At 37.6% G+C, this 18,723-nt stretch overlaps 1 protein-coding gene across 2 annotated transcripts in view; it reads right to left on the bottom strand.

The window, feature by feature from the left end:
* The window catches only part of AP3B1 (adaptor related protein complex 3 subunit beta 1), a 276,090-nt gene that overhangs the window by 3,447 nt on the left and 253,920 nt on the right, over positions 1-18,723 (bottom strand). For both annotated transcript variants that reach the window (XM_065406916.1, XM_065406915.1), the window contains 2 exons: positions 15,041-15,138; positions 9,445-9,583 (listed from right to left, as the gene is read on the bottom strand). In XM_065406916.1, the coding sequence (XP_065262988.1) occupies positions 9,445-9,583; positions 15,041-15,138 (237 nt within the window). The remainder of the gene's footprint in view (positions 1-9,444; positions 9,584-15,040; positions 15,139-18,723) is intronic.

The raw sequence follows: 18,723 nt of genomic DNA, 5'->3' as shown, positions 1-18,723 counted from the left end.
TTGGGTACGCAGAGGAGGATGTTATGCATGTGCAAAAAAACCAAATCTTTCTCAGCAGGTTAAACAAAAAAGAAAAAGAATAGGTAAGTCAAATAAGCCCATCCATTAACCTTGAGAGTTTCAGTTTAAACTTATTGCATCTTTCAAAAACTTTGTTTTGTGTGTGCAATTTGGGGGGGGGGGGGAAGGCATAGTGATCATTTTTTATTGAAATCAACATTTGTCAACAGTGATGTATGAAATCTAGTTCTTTACTATTTCAAATATAAGGGAAATTTGAGTATCTTAGATATTACAGTGCGGTAACATTTGCCAAATGCTGACTTTTTAATGGTAACCACTGTACATAAAAACGGAAGTAGTTTCTGTTTCTGTAAACAAAAAGGGACTAAAATTCATGGTCCAAGTACTTTAAAGAATTGCAGAAATTCTTAGTTACCAGATACATTGCAAAAAAACTGTAATTTACTCTCAATACCTACTCTTAAATAATTAATATTTATACAAAACTATGAGTTAATTACTAGCAGAACATTCACAAACAGAACATTTGTTTACAATAAAACAAGGATTTGCTACAGTTAATTCAACAGTACTAAGACATACTTTCTCTTCTCATGGACAGTCTTCCTGGTCTCTGATTGTTCTATTCTAAGTTCAATTTTCTCCTGTTTTCTGTTCTGCTGGTTATCAGAAACAGTGACAATGGCCCACTCAGGCTAAAACTTTTTTTTTCTATCCTGTACATGAAGCCTTCAATTACTGCCTGCTGAAGCAGACAGAATCCTATTAGTAAGAAAGACAATCACAAGATGCAATGCCCTGCCCTAGCTGTACAAAAATAATTAGTCCGAAGTTGACAAATGTGTAATGAAGTTGCACAATGAATGTATGTAAGAAATACTGGTATAAATTAGTCTTCTACTTCCAAATACCAGAGTTAACAGCTATGAAGCATTATTTTCCTATGTGTTATCAAGAATAAATATACAATTTTGTAATTTCAGTACTCTGAAGTTTTGATTTACTTTGGTTAATACTGTATTTATATACAAGTTTTACTTTGTAATTACCTAAGGATCTCAAAAATGGTAAAATAGTGGATATTTATACTGTTTAGCTGTCATAGAAACTTTAGAACTTGAATAAAGATATATTGGGGACAGATTTAACGGTATATGCCTATATGGTTCTGATACAGGGGTGACCAAAGCTTGTAATCTCAAACGTATTGAAAATAGAAAATAGAAAATAGTAACACATTCACAAGAAAAGAGTGGAAAATCAATTTAAAAAAACTAATGATTTTCATCTCAGAAAATACTTCACTGGCATCAATTAAATTATTAAAAGCAGAGAAAACTAGATTAAAGAGCATTTACACCATAGAAATAATTTTATAATCATTTTGATATCTCTCTTTCATTTTTCAGATAGTGTCATGTTTTCTTGAAAAACAACTTTATTGAATTAAAAAGTTCACTTAAAATTTTCAACATACTTATGTTCAAATCAAATTATATTGTGATGATAGAAATATTAAACATTTAGGAGTTTAATGAAAAACATTTTATTTTATGGATAAACTATGACCAGCTATGTACTGTAGCATTTTTAGCATGCTAATTTTTTCTGCCAAAAATAGATTCCAGAAGCCTGGCCTCAGCTGCTACTCAGCAATCTCACTGTATCCCTGTGAAAGTCAGATGTGCAAATGAGCCTGTAAGACTTATCTTGCTAATCACGATGACTGCTCCATGTAATGGTCAGTGAGGGTGCTACATCCACTTTCAGACTACTTCATCAAATATCTATCATCAACTCAGTAACCTACTCAGCATCTAAGGCCTGAGAAACCAAGTCTGCTTTGCAAAACTTGGATTGGTTAAGAAGTTGGATCAATAGACCACCATCTCACCACCAACACACAATAGTTAGCCTGTTTTGTTCTTGCATCTGTTTTGTTCTTTGTACTCTTCTGTTCTTAGGGAATCAGGCATTTAACGTAAGTGTTTGAGAATTATGTACTTTCCATTTTTGAAAACAAGCAAATTTCCTTTTGCAAAAGTGTATTTAATCACAGAAAACAGTTTGTCTTACACAAAGTCAACAAATAAAAATGATAAAATCTTTTAGATAAAAAAAACTCTCGTTTGGTTATCTTTGCAAATGTTAAATGCTTTTTGTTTAAACAATTAACTCAGAGGTTGCTATTTGTTTTTTCAAAGAAAATGCTGCACATATTCTGCACTTTAATGCATTCAGATACAGAAGCAGTGCTGTCCTCTAGTGGACAGCAAATAAGCTAGGATAGAACAATCTATTTTGATTAACTTAAGATCTAAATAGCTTTCACATACACTTTTAAGATTGTGGAAATCTGCATTTTCTTAAAGTTAATTAAAAAAACCTAACCCTATAACAAACATTCTAGCTCCTTGTATTCAATAACATATCTAAGGAATTAAAAGATTCTCAAGGACTGATGTTATACAAAGATGTTTACTCAAAGTATTTCATACCTATTAATCAAAACCTTTGAATGCTGATGATACCTGAAAACTGTATCAGCACTCAGCACTTTTCAATATATAAACCTTTTATTACCAATGAGAAAGTCTCATTTCCTGGAATGATAAACACTTGGGTAGGTAACTTGGCAACATCTTCCAGCTATAGCCTCTGAATATTTCTATAAAGGATACATTTCTACTAAAACATTCTACTTCTCTCTTGAGTTAGGGAAAGAAATATTTACTTAAGGAATACTGACCAATAGGGAGGACATTTCCTGGCATTTTATAACTAGCTGGAGGTGTAGAAGGCCTGAGGTTTAACCTAGTTGGTCATTAACAACCTGGAAAAATCTTTTCCTAAAAGTCATTATTACTATCATAAATCAAATATTAAAAAACCCTACTCTTTCAAGTTTCCAAAAGTTTTAAAGCTGAAATGCATGTTGGCATTGATATAATGTTCTGTTTACAACTCTGGTCTCCTACCATTAAAAGACCCGAGCAGAAATTTATAGGGAAAGTAGGACTTCATTTTCAATGTTCCACTAGGTTTATAACTGAAGACTAAGGTCTGATGTATCAGTCCATCATCAATCCAGTAAGAACCAGTTGGAATAGTTACGTGTTTAGCCTAGGGCACTTAATCCTTTATCTAGACTTTACTAGAGAAATTAGGAAGCAAAATGGACATCCTACGCCTATTATAAATATACTTACCTACGCCTATTATAAATGGTTACTCAGTGCAGCTTCTGAGAAAAGTAAGTGTCTGTACCCCAAAATTAAGAAGCCATGGAAGCAGAACAATTCCAGCAACTGCTTCAAAGGAGCCATTGCCAGAGGAAGATTTCAGTTCCCTTGAGCTCCCATGCCAGGACCATCTGGAGGCCAAAGATTCAGAAGAGGCTTCTGGACTGAAGCAGGGCAGAGTGGGTCTTCAGAAAGAGCCACTGCCCTGCCTCAGTATTCTTCAATTTATAAGGAAGACCTCATTGGTTAGCCAGCGGGAACACAGATTTGGGTTCCAATGAGTTAACATGGAATAGTTACAAATATGCCCATCAATTTCTCTTCTCTACTTATCCTTAGTATGTGGGTCATGTCCCCTCTTACTGACTGGTTGGAAGCGGCTGGAGTGATTATATATATTGTGCCTTGAGCTGATGGGACTTGCATACTAACTTTAGGCCAGTTTTTTCCCCCAAAGTTACTAAAAACTGTGCTATTCACACAGAGAATCAATTTCCCAGCTTGATCTTTGAGATTGATCCTGAATACACATACACAAAAAATACACCCCAATTCAACGGTCCCCATACTAAAGGGGTAGGAAGATTATTGATCAGCAGACATTATCCTTCTCTGAAAACAGAAATTGTATAGTAACCCCAAACTCACTTTCCTTTGAGAGACAGTCTGTTAATCCACCACATCTGGCACATGACAGGCAATGAAACAATAGGGAGGGATGAGCACAATCAGCATATTAGACTGAAGTACAAGAGGACAGAGGAAGGCTATTGAAGAATCAATGCGGATACTGTAGGGTTCCATTTTTTAGTATTTTATGAAAATGTGTATATTGGACCAGACTGCTGTTCTTCCACTTTCTTCAGCCAATACACAGGACTTCAATACTCATCTGCTATAATATGCTCATAATCCTGCATTCCCAGTATATTTTTGATCTAGGTAGAGATGGCATCATAGTCAGGGCCTTCTTTCTTCTTTGATTTGGGTGAAAATTCAGGAACAGAATTTGACTTCCTATACTGTTTTTTCTTTTTAAGATTAAGCTTCTGGACTCTCAGCTATCACTACAGATGTTAAAGTTATAACAAAGGTAGGTATGCAATAGTTACATTTTTGTGTTTTGGATTTGGGCAAAATGCTGGGAGGAGAATATTGTGATTCCTGTTGAAGACTTGTTTGGATGCAGAGTTGACTAGTGTCCTTAGGGCAATAGTGTTGTAATGGAATATGAGATACCAAATCTCTACTAACAAGGCTTCTAAGTTCTGATGCTGTCTGGGAAGAAGACATGACCATTACAAAGGCCATTTTAACAGTTAGGAATGAGATGGACATTGAGCTCATTGTTTCAAAAGCTGTAACAGACCATGAAACAATAGATTAAGGACAATAAAAAGTTTGAGGTTTCATTATCTCCAACAAGGCAATCCAGCTACATTGGGTTGAGCAGATAATGACCTTTTCCATATCAAACCAGAAGACTGACCTTATTGCTGCCATGTGTCCTTTCAGAGTGTTGGCCTATGGTCAAGCCATCCTGAAGGAATTTCACAACAGAAAACATGTAGATGACATTGTAGTCATTGTTCCTTTCTAAGCCACCTCATGCTATCATTTGATGTCACTGAATGTGGATTCTTTGCTAGCTGCAAGAAGAGCTGTGTGAGATAACTGTCTGAATATCTAGCTCAGCTCATCTAACTCTGTTCAGCATCCACTCTGCTAGGTTCAGGTTTTTCATTTCACTCAGTGATCAGGCCCTGTGTGAGTAAATCTCTAAAGACGGAAGTTCGATGACAACTGTGTTCCTAGCCACATCAATTTGCAGTACAGCTCAGATGGCCACGAGATTGGGGAAATGAATACCAACTTGGTCAGAAGGGGTTTCAGGGCATGGGAGGAGAAGTAATATACTTTCGTATGGCACCAAATGCTGGACACTGAGGAAGAGACAGGAGCAGATCTTGAATACAGTGGAAATGAAAATGTTAAAATGCATGCTTGGAGTTACAAGGATGGACCGTATTTGGAACAAACGTATTAGGGGAAGTATGAAGGTGGTACCAATTACAGAAAAGTTGAGGGAATCCAGGCTTACACGGTTTGGGCATATGAAAAAAAGAGGGAAGAATATATAGGAAACAGGGTGTTTAACTTAGAAGTGGAGGGTAAGAGAAGGGCTGGAAGACCCAAAATAGATGGATGGATGTCATACAATAGGACTTGATTAGCTACGGAGTTTCTGAGGAACTGCTTCAAGTCAGACTGGAATGGAGAAGAAAGACTTGAAGATCTGACCCCTTACACATGGGACTAAGGCTAGAAGAAGAAGGGGAAGGAATACAGATATCAGACAGTCTTGGGATGGCCTGGTTCTCCACTCCATTATATCAGTTTAAACAGACAATTCTATTGACCTCAGTGGAATTATACAAGCATAAAAACAAAGCAAAGGAACAGTGAATCAGGTCCAGTGTGTTCTTCACAGCTGGCCCTGTGGTCTTTTATCTCTGAGCAACAGATTTCTCTCTTGTGTCTGCTACTACCTACAGGTTGATGAGCTGTTATTGTATTTTGGGACAGATGAAAGTGTAGTATTCAAAGACCATTTCCCTGTGTGGACCCATCTTTTTGAGCTAATCTGCTTGACACTTCAGATGCCTTTTATGTGCATGATATTGAGTCACATTATATGATACTTTGCCAATTACAAGGCGGCCATGGTTTTCTGATTTAAGAAGTCTAAGTTATTCCCACTTTTTTTCAGTTAAGTACGCAAAAGTCTGCAATGACTGTAACCATACTTTTGTGAACACTTTTTTTGTGTTGTTAAAAGACCAAATGAGGAAGGGTTTGTAAGGGAAGTGGAAGGATATGAAAGCAAACGTGAAGAACCTTTAGTGTCTCCATCTGATGGGGATGTGCAATTCCACTTCTTGAAAGTCAAGTGAGGAAATTCTCTGGATGAATGCTGGTGAGGATTGAGGGCTCGTGTCTCAATCTGCAATTTCTTGTTCATAGATGGTCTGTTGAGAGCCCTAAAGTCTGTTATTCTCTTCAACCCTCCAGGTTTCTTAAAATACATGAAAAAAATGGAATAAAACTGCCAAGAAATTCTCCTGGAGCATGGAGAGCAACCTACATTATTGCCCATTTGGAGAAGTGTGGGGCGATGAGAAGTCTGCATAAGAACCAATTTCTGAGGGTTCTCTGAGGACCTCAGTTGCACAAAGCAATCTACAGGGTTCTTCTCTAATTCAGTTATTTATATTCTTATTTGAGCTAGCGTGCTAAAAATAGCAGGTGGATGTTGTGGCTTAGAGCTCAGACCAGGGGGCTGAGCAGCCTTGAAAGCCTGAGCTGCTGCCCAAATCGCAATGTCCACACTGCTATTTTTTAGCAAGTTAGCATGACTGTCTACCCAGCCCGTGAGGCTTGCTCCCAGCTTCAGTGTAGACATATCCAATGTTATCCCACTAATCCCATCGTGTCTGAGGTAAAACAGCATTCCATGGCTGACCATATCAAATGCCACAGGGAAGTGCAGGTGACACAATGTTCCTGCAGTGCTTCCAAGACATCCTGTTACATGAACGGTCTGAATTCAAAGGAAGGAATGTATCAGATTATCAGTCTTCTGTGGCATGAGTGGCTCCTAGCATTCTAAAAGGCTCTCTCAGGAGTGGGTGATTTTCTCAGAAAAAAAACAGAAATGTTATTCTTGCATGTAAACCGGAAGGGGTCAGATCTCAACCTGGTGGAGGATGTTCAATTCAGAACAGGCAGGTATAGCTCCCATTTCCTAAATCCTCTTCTAGTTCAGAAATCAGTTCCAGGGATTGACTAGCTGTGAGGGTAGGGGCAGGGATTACTTGTGAAAAGCCAAGTAGGTGGTTTTGGGCCATACTGGGAAATATTTGTCAACGTGGATAAGGAAATCTTCCAGACATTAAATCTTGGGAATGTCATATCCATGTCAAACAGCATCTCAGTGAGGTTGCCTAGAAAACATTTGGTGTTTAGAGGTCTAGAAATTAAGCGCATCCACACGCTAGACTTGTTTCTGCATTTGCCACATAATTGCATGACTTTTGAAAATTTTAACCAAAATTTTTCAAAAGTCACCTACATTTCAATGAAAGTCAATGGGATTTAGGCTCCTGAATGCCTAAGTCACATTTGGGAGCAAGGCTCCAAAATAATTTAGACACTTTCAAAATATTACCCTTTTTCCTCTAGGTGTCCCCTTCTGTATTTGAGGTTGGACTAGAAAAGGATCGCTACTTTGAGTGGTCTTCAATTAATCTAGGTCTTTGGTGCCTAAATAGACAGGAAGGATGAGAAGAGCTAGAGCAGGGGTAGGCAACCTTTCAGAAGAGTTGTGCCGAGTCTTCATTTATTCACTTTAATTTAAGGTTTTGCATGCCGGTAATACATTTTAATGTTTTTTAAAAGGTCTCTAAGTCTATATTATATAACTAAACTATTGTTGTATGTAAAGTAAACAAGGTTTTCAAAATGTTTAAGAAGCTTCATTTAAAATTAAATTAAAATGCTGATCTTACGTCGCCAGCCTGGCGTTCTGTTCACCTAGACCGGCAGCGGGCTGAGCGGGGGGAGGTTCAGGGCAGAGGGCTGGGGGGGTGCAGGGCAGAAGGCTGTGGGGGGGGGGTCAGGGCAGAGGGATGGGGGCTGTGGGGGTGCAGGGCAGAAGGCTGGGTGTGTCGGGGGGTTCAGGGGTCAGGGCAGAGGATGTGTGGGGGGTGTGGGGGTGCAGGGCAGAGGGCTGGGTATGGGGGGTTCAGGGGTCAGGCAGAGGGCTGGGGGTGTGTGGGGGGTGCAGGGCAGAAGGCTGGGTGTGGGGGGGCTTCAGGGGTCAGGGCAGAGGGCTGGGGGTGTGTGGGGGTGCAGGCAGAAGGCTGGGTGTGTGGGGGGGTTCAGGGGTCAGGACAGAGGGCTGGGGGGTGTGGGGGGTGCAGGGCAGAAGGCTGTGTGGGGGGGGTTCAGGGGTCAGGACAGAGGGCTGGGGGGTGTGGGGGGTGCAGGGCAGAAGGCTGGATCTGTGTGGGGGGTTCAGGAATCAGAGCAGAGGGCTGGGAGTGTGGGGGGTGCAGGGCAGAAGGCTGGGTGTGGGGGGGAGTTCAGGGGTCAGGGCAGAGGACTGGGGGTCTGGAGGTGCAGGGCAGAAGTCTGGGTGTGTGTGTGTGGGGGGAGTTCAGGGGTCAGGGCAGAGGGCTGGGGGTCTGGAGGTGCAGGGCAAAAGTCTGGGTGTGTGTGTGTGTGGGGGGGGAGTTAGGGGTCAGGGCAGAGGGCTGGGGTGCTCGGCTCGTGGGGGTGCTCCCATATGGGATATGCCCTGTTCCACCCCCTTCCCCAAGGTCCCATCCCTACCTCTTCTCTGCCTCCTCTACGGAGCAGCGAGCACGCTGCCACTCGTCCCCCTCCCCCTTGCAAAGGCCATCAGCTGATCGGCGCAGGGAAGGAGATGAGGAGGGGCAGGAAAGCACCATGCTGGGGGAAGAAGCGGGGGAGGGGGGAAGCTTGGCTGCCGCAGGACCAAGCTTCTGCCTCCTGCTCCGCAGGGGAGAGCGGTGAGCGGGGGGGGAGGGGGGGGGCTGAGGGCCAGGACTGCGGCAGGAGCAGCATGCCACTCAAAATCGGCTTGCGTGCCGTGTTTGGCACGCGTGCCGTAGGTTGCCGACCCGAGCTAGAGTCAGGGCCTGAGTCAACACCCACTCAGGATTCTGTGATGCAGGCCAGGTCAGGAGTTTCTTTGGATGAGGTCATGGATGATAAAATCTTCCTGACCACTGATCAGTAACAGGCTGCTGCATTTTGAACCAAATGGAGATATTTTTAAAGGAAGCCAAGAACTGGATAAGTAAGGACTGTTGTAAGTCAGGATGTAGGCAGATTGGTAGATCTGAATGGAGAAAGTAGCTTGACATTAGTTTTCTTTCATGGTTACCAAATTTAGATATACAAAAGGAAGGAAAAGCTTAAAAATCAAATCAATCAAGAGAAAATATTTTAAAAATGCCTTTTGGAACTCTGAATTTGGACTCATTTTTCTCACGATTTTCAAGTGAAACTCCACTCTACATCTATAAATGTAAGATTATGCACATTGACATCGAATCACTTTGTTCCACTGCATATGTCAGCCTTAGCTTACCTGTGTATGTTATCTTGACCAGATGGAACAACACCCAAGTTTGCTGCCTTTACCACCTTCTCAAGTAACACAAGACGAGTGGAATTCTGTGGAGCAACAGTGATTGTTGCAGAGGTCTCATTCATTCCGGTCAGCATTCCTGAAACATTAAGAGTAGTGTTTTTTGTTTTGTTTTTTTTGTTTTATAATACTTTAGGAAATCTACAGAAACAAATATATGGTCTGTTACTGAATAAGAGCAAAAAGACATATAAACTTTATTTTTCTCGGTTTCCTAGAAGAAAATTACATATAAAATTAAACTATTTATCAAGAAACTGACTTTAAAAAATTGACGTATGTGTAGATTTATATAAAAGCCCAATTAACTTGTGATTTTAAAATAATTTAATGTTACTGAAAAGAAAATAGTAATAACTGAACAATGATGTGATATTAATAAATTTGTGTGCAGCCAAAGTGGTTCCTTTTCAGAAAGAGTACATAATATAGAACACAACAAACATACAGATATAAAATATTAAACAAAAGTTTTGAAATAAGACAAATTTGAACTATAGGCCACATCTAAAGAACTTTTTCAATCGTATAAGAATAAAACCACTATACTCAGTTGTAATTTCATTGCAGATTATTCTTTGAATTTCACATCTTTTCTTTTCACAGTCAATCAGATCAGTTTAATTCATGAAGATAAAGTTAAAATGATCAGATCAGAAACTGAGAAACACTGTTTACTCAGCTAGTATCTGTCTCTTAAGGAATGTAATGATAAACTATATTTGATTAAAATACATCACTACAAAATACAGCTAAAATGTCAACCCTCCATGCTATCATATGAAGAAAAAAATGGAATAAAAATGAAAGGAGAAATGTAATTCAAGAAAGTTATATACAAGAAATTTTTTTCTTACATCAACACCCCGTGCTTAGAACAGCATTTAGCAGGTCATCTATGTTAATTAAAATCCAGAAAAAACGCCCCTAGAGAGCTTCACACAGTCCTTATATGAAAATCCTGCAGGAATCTATGCTATATTCAGATGCTAAAAACTGTTTGTAAAACAATGAAATGTAGGACCTCAAGTAGAAACAGTAAAGAATTAAATCAGTGTCAGATATTTATATGCACAATAAAATTAAGTAATCGAAACTATTTAAAATTCTCAAAAATCCTACCCTTTTAGAAATGTATACACAATATACTGCAAATTCCATTCAGATGCTTAATAAATTTGATTTTAAAAAGTCAACATAGCCATACATTAGAATTTGAATCAGTTTTTGTCACAAAATCTGAAATTCTGGATAAAAAAATAAATCAATAAATAAGTAATACAGGGGATATTTTAGAACATGATTTACTCATGACAAAAGCAAAAATAAATATCTATCTTCTATAAAAAAATCAGCATTAGCATTATCTAACCTTGGAAACAGTACATTCTGTTTCAGACTGTTTAACTTCAATATTAGGCAAAAGCTTTAAAAACTACATAAGCAATCTAAAACTGCTTTTAAGCAGAGCACAGGGACTGACAACACTGCTGAGAGATGTGTGTACTCATTTAGGATTTAAACCTTCTCCATTAAGCTCTATTGAAGAGCAAATGCTGAATAAATGAATGCAACTATGTTTATGTTAAAAGCCTGTTTCCCACAGCATGTAATTAAAGGAAATGTTGTACAAAGCCAGTACTTTTGTCAAGCTCCTGTAAATGGAAAGATGGATAGCACTCAGAGAAGTGAATGCATTGCTTCATATTTAACCTTAACACTCTTGTCATTAATGGTTTGTCTAACTTGTTCTATAAGAGACAAGGTACTGCTCCATTGAAGTAAAATTAAAAAAATCAACTAAACCATGCTTTTCAGAACAGAAGATTCATTATCGTTGACTAATGTATTGGCATAAAGCAAAGTAACATCCTATCAAGTAAGGCACACATTCAATCTGCCTTTCCACCCCCCTTTATTTTTAACTCATGCTGTTTTATTGTTATAGGCAATTTGTACCACTCAGCATGACAGTGTAAACTGAATCAAGATTAATTTACATGCAAAAGAACACTTAGGAGAGCAGCATGGTAAGCAAATGTATTGTCTCGATTGCTGAGGTGGAAAAGAACCTGGAAAGAAAAAAAGGTGCTCTAATTAAGGGGCATCAAATATGATTGCTTGTGGTAGTTAAGGGCCAGAAAATAGTAAATGTCTGACCATTTAAAGAATTAGCATCTTGCTTATTAGGAACACAAGTTAGATGCATAAATCTTAATAAAATTAAGTAAATGTGTTTTTTTAATCCCTGGTATTTCTAAATTAAAATGTGCCATGTATACTTGACTTACTTAAATTTTTTGCAGAATTATCAATTACATTTTTATCTATGAAAAAATTGTAAAATGAAGCCAATTAAAACAACTATGTTATAAAAAACATGTGCCACCTTTAACGTTGCATTACTCATTGGAATCTAAGAAAACTCTGGTCAGTGCACAGAAAGGCAATTAATTTGGGTTAATTAAGTGTTACAATGAATCAAGAATACACAGTTTGAATAATAAAAGGAAATGAAATTGGGAAAAAAAATTATACTGATGCAAAATACAGCTGATATATTGTCATCTGTCAGAGAAGACTGAGCTCAAGTCTATTCCCATTCAAGTCAACTGGACCTTTGCCATTGATTTCAAAAGGAAGAGAGTCAGGAAAGATGACATGAGGATAGAGGCCCCTGTGCTACAGTTCTTACTCAGACAGAATTCCCACTGAAGACAAGTGGAGTTTTGTCTGAGTAAGTGCTGCAGATATGGCATGGAATGCTGAAGCCTAAGACTGAAACAAGTATTTAAAATAACAAAATTAATTAGTCCATTGCTTCCAAATGGTCAAATCACAAAATCACAACATTAATTAAGCGGCTGCTCAAGACTGTATGGATAGGGAATGAATCACCCTGAAAGAGGTTTCCCCGTTCCGAACTAAAAGCAAAGTGAGCTAGTGTTGCACGGCTCAGCATATGATGCATAGTATGTAGATAAATGCAGCTTTCTGTTTTCTAGTGTTGCCACTAGGAAACCTTCACAGGCATGAATATTCAGCACCCTGTCTGTACCCCTCCTTCTTATGCCATGGGGGGAAAGGAAATACACAAAATGTGACTCACAATGCAAAGCAACATAGTGTAACTGAGTGAAGATGGGAAACAGTGAATTGTTTTCTTGCATGTTGCTATAATGTTGTATGTTCCATCCTTAGTATTCTTATTAGATTGCACATGCAATTTAGCCCTAAAAATTCTTAAAAGCCATGTGTATCTTCTCATTTTTCCCCATACAAATTTCCTGCCACCCTTACTTCCCACCCCTCCACCATTTCCTACTATTAACTTTGAATACAAACATAAAACAAAGTATCTCAAGATACAAGGTTTGAAACATTTTATGTCCAAAATAAGGAAAAACATGAAAAATAAAAAATAAGGTGTATAAATCGGATTTATTTGGAGAATGAAGTAAAATCGAAGTTAACATGGAAGGGAAACACATTTGTTAACTTCTAAGCTGACCTGCATTTTACTCTAGTAAGATTTGTGTTGCTAAAATTTGAGGAAATTCATTTCTTATTTTGATTTGGGATTTTCATTTAGCAAGCCCATATAGCAATTCTCTTAAAATACTCCAACCTATTCCTAGATCTGTGTAACAAATAAATACACATGTAAAGTTTAGAATTGAGACCTCTATTACCAAGAGTTTTCTAAAACAGCTGAAATCTATAACTAAAAAGATGCTATAGAGGAGGGTTTTTAACGTGGTAAATTTGCCAGCATCAAGTCCTGCATCAAAGAATGAATTCAGGAAGACAGAAAGAACGATACAGAAATGCCAAGAGACCTTCATGGATTTACAAATACTTCATATAAACCAAATTTCAAATAGCTTTATTCAGAGTAGCCTTTCTGCTCTATTAAACATAGCAAACAGCTGCCAGATTTATTCAGACAAATAATCAACAACCATAGAAGTAAAATGGCAAAAGAAAAAAGAATTTTGGCAACAACTCCACAGAGGACCATAGCTATTCTCAAAGTGCACTTCTTCTATGTTCTCATGGTTCTATATGGCCAGTCAGGGGGAAAAAAGCCCTCAGTCAAAGCAAAGCATAGAAAATGATCAAATATCAAGCTAGCAAGCAAAATAAAATAAAATAAAATAATATAAAAAAAAAAGTGGGGGAAAGCAGTACAATAACCTTCTTTACTTACAGTATACCCCTACCTACAATTTTAAGAAGGGAACAGTTTAAAACAAATGTGCCAAAGCCTCATTTAATCACTCACCTTGGTTTGCTGAGCAGGTGCAAAGCAGTGAGGCAGGCTTTAGCCAGCAAAGGGTAAGAACAGCAAATAAGTATCAATTGGTTATGAAAAAAATTCACAATCCTAACTTTTCACTGCAGTGATCAACTTCACAGAAAATAATATAAGCAACACTTAGATTGCATTCTTAATCATTTAAAATATAAAAGTAACTAAGAAATGATGCAAAAGTGATTATTAATAATATATAGCATTGCATAGGATTACTCGTTGGTGTTCTTGACTTCTTGACAGATATACTGGGTTTCTGAGCTTTACACAGCCATGAGATGGAGTCCCACGGGTACATTCTCATCTCAATGGGAAAGGATTTACGCATGTAAATCCCCATTCATTGAGATGGATGACAATATACCATTGTAAATTTGAAAATGCATCCAAAGCTCAAGCTTTTGGACTTGAAAAGTACTACAGTAAATTTGAACAAAATTCTTAGCTGTGTGCATTGTTCAATTTAACATGTAGTAAAACCAGCTATAATAATTTTGTATTATTCATATAGTAAGAACCATTCAAATTATCAAATGTATTTGAGTCCAGGCCAAGCCACAATCATGCATTGTACAGAAATGCCGATTTTCTTTAAAAGCACTACATTAAGAAAATTGTCAGCCGAGGTGTAGACAACATGGTTCCTTTTTAAAAGGCTACACCAAAGGGAAGCCAAAGAGTTTGGTTTTAATAGTAAGAAGCGTTGTTTTAAAGGGGTCTGATTGTAATGAACTTCAAAGTAGTTGGGAGAAAAAGTACATTAACTCTACACTAGCAATAGCTTGGAATAAAGACTAATAAAAGCAGACATCATTGTATTAGTACACATTTGTATTATTTCTCTGAGCTGGTGGGTCTAAAATTCCTGCCATTAGCACTAATATGAAATGCATTAGTGAGCAATGTTAGGAAACCATAACTCTCAAGGCCAAAAGGTTGATTATGGACTATGTATGAGGAGGGACTGTTTGTTTTTTTAAAAGATATATTAATCAGTTGTCAAGTACCACTGGAATGCACACTCCGTGTGCTTCTGAAGGTGTTTTCTAAACCAAGCCATTAGTATGAGATTGAAAGTGAATGCACAGAATAGCATCAATAGCTACATACATAAAGTGATTTCTGGGCATCTGTATAGATGGGCAAGTGAAAAGCATTGCAGTGCACGCACACGGAAATCAAAAATGCATTTATCAAAGTTACTAAAATAATATTTCTCACCTTGCTCTGTTTTAAAGTCCTTCTCTGACATAGTGACAGGTAAAAGTAGTTCTCCAACAGGGGGCTGAATATTAACATTGAAGTGATCTTCCTTTGTACTGAGAGAAGAGAAATTACACAGAAGTGAACAAAGATTTTTGGTAAGAAAATATTCTATATAACCAAAATTAAATTGGAGCAAATGTATTATCAGCTGATACTGTAGAACTTACCTTTCTGATTTTCACTTTGCTAATCCAAAACCCTGCTAATTCTCACCAAAAATCTAGTTGCCTCATCCTACTTCCCAGCATAGATGTAACCGCAAGGTGCTGCAGTGAGCTTTTGTATTTCTAATAATGTTACTTTTATTGCTATGCACATGTTCTTGTCAACTAAAAAGTATCAGATAACTGAAACTAAACTACACGCTTGTTAAAAATCAACCTTATATGATTTTTTAAAAACTGTTTGTTCATTTGTTATTTTGCAAAGTTCAATAATCAGCAACATCCCAGCAATTAGTCTGAATTAGCAAGATTCTACTTCTCTTGTTTTAATACCACCAGTAAGTACAAAGAATTTTCTTACGCAAAGTGTAATATCCAGGAACAAATATTTTAACAATCTTCCTATTTAGTATGAAACATTTTTCTAAAAAAACCCAAAGATCTATTATAATACAGTCACTTCTAAACTTAACAAGGACATAATTTGGAAGGGCACAGAATATTGTCTGAGAAACATAGAAAAAACTAATTTGAAAAGCAAGAAAAATATTTTATCAGTTCAATTTTGGAAAAGTCTCATTTTTTGACATAGTAAAAAGTAGGCTACTGGTTGATCAGAAGTCTTGATGGAAACTCTCTCAAAGCTGGGACTAGTTTTCATAACAGCGGATAGTTTAAAAAAACAACAAAATAGCACATCAGCAGTATTCTGCTATTAAAAAACAACATATGTTACAGATTCCTTCTTAACACCTTCCCTCCCCACAAAAAAGACAAACACTGTTCACCTCATTCTCTGCAAGGGTCAAATTATTTGTACCTGAAACTAATTTTACAGAAATTCAAGATATGTGGACATTACCATGTTTGGTTGGCTGACTACGATATGCGACATCCAGTTAAGAATGCATTTACAATTAAAATCTTTGTTCTAGCCATAGGGAAAGTGAAATTTTGGAAAGATAAAAAATCCCTTCATTAACTGGTGTGCCAAATAATCAGCAAATATTGATTGCTTGTATGTCTGAGTTATCCTACTTAAACATATTGGTACAATCATTAGTAGTACAAAAATCAATTGATTAATATCCATGGTATTTAAATTAATCTCAAACATTTGCTATTGATTTTTAATAATTTTTTCACCTTAGAAGTCTGAAATTAGATTGGCTGATGTAGGAAACAGCACTGGATGATTAATATAGAAGTCATATTTTTCCTCTGATTAAAAAAATTACAAGACAAAGTATCTGAAATCAGAAAAATATTTGTTTTATGTCCCAGTTACTGTATTTTAACCAGCTGCTACAAATTTTGCAACAGAAACACTTAGATACATTTTATATATTCTAAAATTATTTGATTTTTAAAACTTGTGATATGCTGTAATTAAGCTTTTAAATGCCAAATGTAGATGTGTCAAATGTAATGTAGCAGAACAATAACTGACATTATTGCTCTAACTCTAAGCTCAGTAAATATATACTAAAATGATTCTTTAAAGTCTGGCTGAGATAAGCTTTATAATGATTTATGTCACAGGTTGCTATTCCATTTTATAAATAATTTTTAACTCTATCCCTGCTTACAATCCTGACATTCATTATTTTTCTTATATAGTTTGAATGCTGTCAGTTTATCTAATGACAACAGAAAATTGAAATAGCAAGGATGGAGTCAGCATATGTTGAGACTGAAGTGGGCTGTGACATAGGACTTAACAATTATATTATTTCATTGTAGTATTTTTTCATATGAGAACACCAGGAATTTGGAAGTGAAAGAGTGACTCTTTAGCCAATTGCCCCAGATAACATTTTTCTATATGGGTTAAGTGGCTTGTTTGAACTCAAATGGCTATAAGGGGATTCAACAACACCTTCATAATAATTTAACAAAACAAAACCACTTTCAAAATGTAACCAAGAACGATTATGGGATAATTCAGCATGCTGTTGGATCTACTGCAGACCATGCTATTTATACATTAATCTGACCTACTGTATTGACGAGGTAGTGTCTCCAGATGTATACAATCTAACCCTTTTATAGTGGGAAAGTATCAATGTAGCTTGGTTCCTACATAAGTATTCTAAAGCAGTGGGAGAGGACCCTTATTAAGTACTGTCCAATCCAGTGGCTCTTGCGGTCATGCAGAGGTCTTCCAGCGGGTACGTCAACTAAACTAGATATTTGCCTAGTTTTAGAACAGGCTACATAAAAAGCACGAGTGAGGACAATTCAAACTAAAATTTCATACAATGACTTGTTTATACTGCTTTATATACTATATCAGCAGTTCTCAAACTGTGGGTTGCAACCACAAAGTACGTCGCGAGTTCGTTTTAAGGGGGTTGCCAGGGCCGGTGTTAGACTCGCTGGGTCCAGGGCAGAAAGCCAAAGCCCGAGCCCTGAGATGCAGGACTAAAGCCCAAGCCTAAACAACTTAGCTTTGCAGGGCCACTTACAGCATGGGACCCTAGGCAATTGCCCTGCTGGCCACCCCCCTAATGGTGGCCCTGAGAGTAGGAATAGACTCAATATGGAGAAAAACTTAATTGTTGCTGTCGCTTCACTGCCTCCCAGAATGACAAGGCTCACAAGTGAAAAACAGGCTCAAGTATCACACTGAAATGTAAGTACAATATTTATATTCCAAGTGATTTATTTTATAATTATATGGTAAAAATGAGAAAGTAAGCAATTTTTCAGTAACAGTGTGCTGTGACACACTTGTATTTTTATGTCTGATTTGTAAGAAAGTAGTTTTTAAGTGAGGTGAAACTTGAGGTACACAAGATAAATCAGATTCCTGAAAAGGGTACAGTAGTCTGTAGAGGTTGAGAACCACTGGTCCAACCAAACAGTCCACTCTCCACCCAAAGTAACAAACTCATTAATATTTCTTAATAAAGCCATTAAAATAGTTTTTGTGGGTCTGCTGCCTGTTTCCACCTCCTCCTTTATCAATAGGTTTTCTGCTTGTTGCTTTTTCTTATGGTCACTAGGTGAGATTTACTTTATTTCAAGCTAGAATTGCTGAGATCCAGCATACTTTGATACAATTGTTTTTCAGCTGCAGAAAACCATTCCTCCTTTGCTCCAATCACTATAATTCTCTTTACACTGAATATCAGTGACTCTAAATTTTGGTATTTTTTCCAGGCCTGTAATCCCTACATAGGGATCTGTGATGCGGTGTATATCCCACATATAAACACAACTATGCTACCTGGCTGCACTTGGAAAGTAGGCCAGGCTTAATTAAAGATGAAGCCCAGCTGGGAAAGGAGCTCAGCGGTGACTATAAAGAAAGGAAGCAGATTAGAAAGACTGCAGGAGAGAAACTTTGCAGTCACTCTCTGGGACTAGAGAGCCTAGGCGGGTCAAGGAGGAAGCCTAGGGGGAGAGATGACCCTGGGATCCTCTCCTGAGTAGAGAAGTCTGGCAGGAGGCTAGGAGAAACACAGAGCA

The sequence above is a fragment of the Emys orbicularis genome, chromosome 6, assembly GCF_028017835.1.
Source record: "Emys orbicularis isolate rEmyOrb1 chromosome 6, rEmyOrb1.hap1, whole genome shotgun sequence".
Lineage (NCBI taxonomy): Eukaryota > Metazoa > Chordata > Testudines > Emydidae > Emys > Emys orbicularis.
The sequence above is the reverse complement of the archived record's forward strand: the minus strand, read 5'-3'. Positions and strand labels throughout refer to the sequence as shown.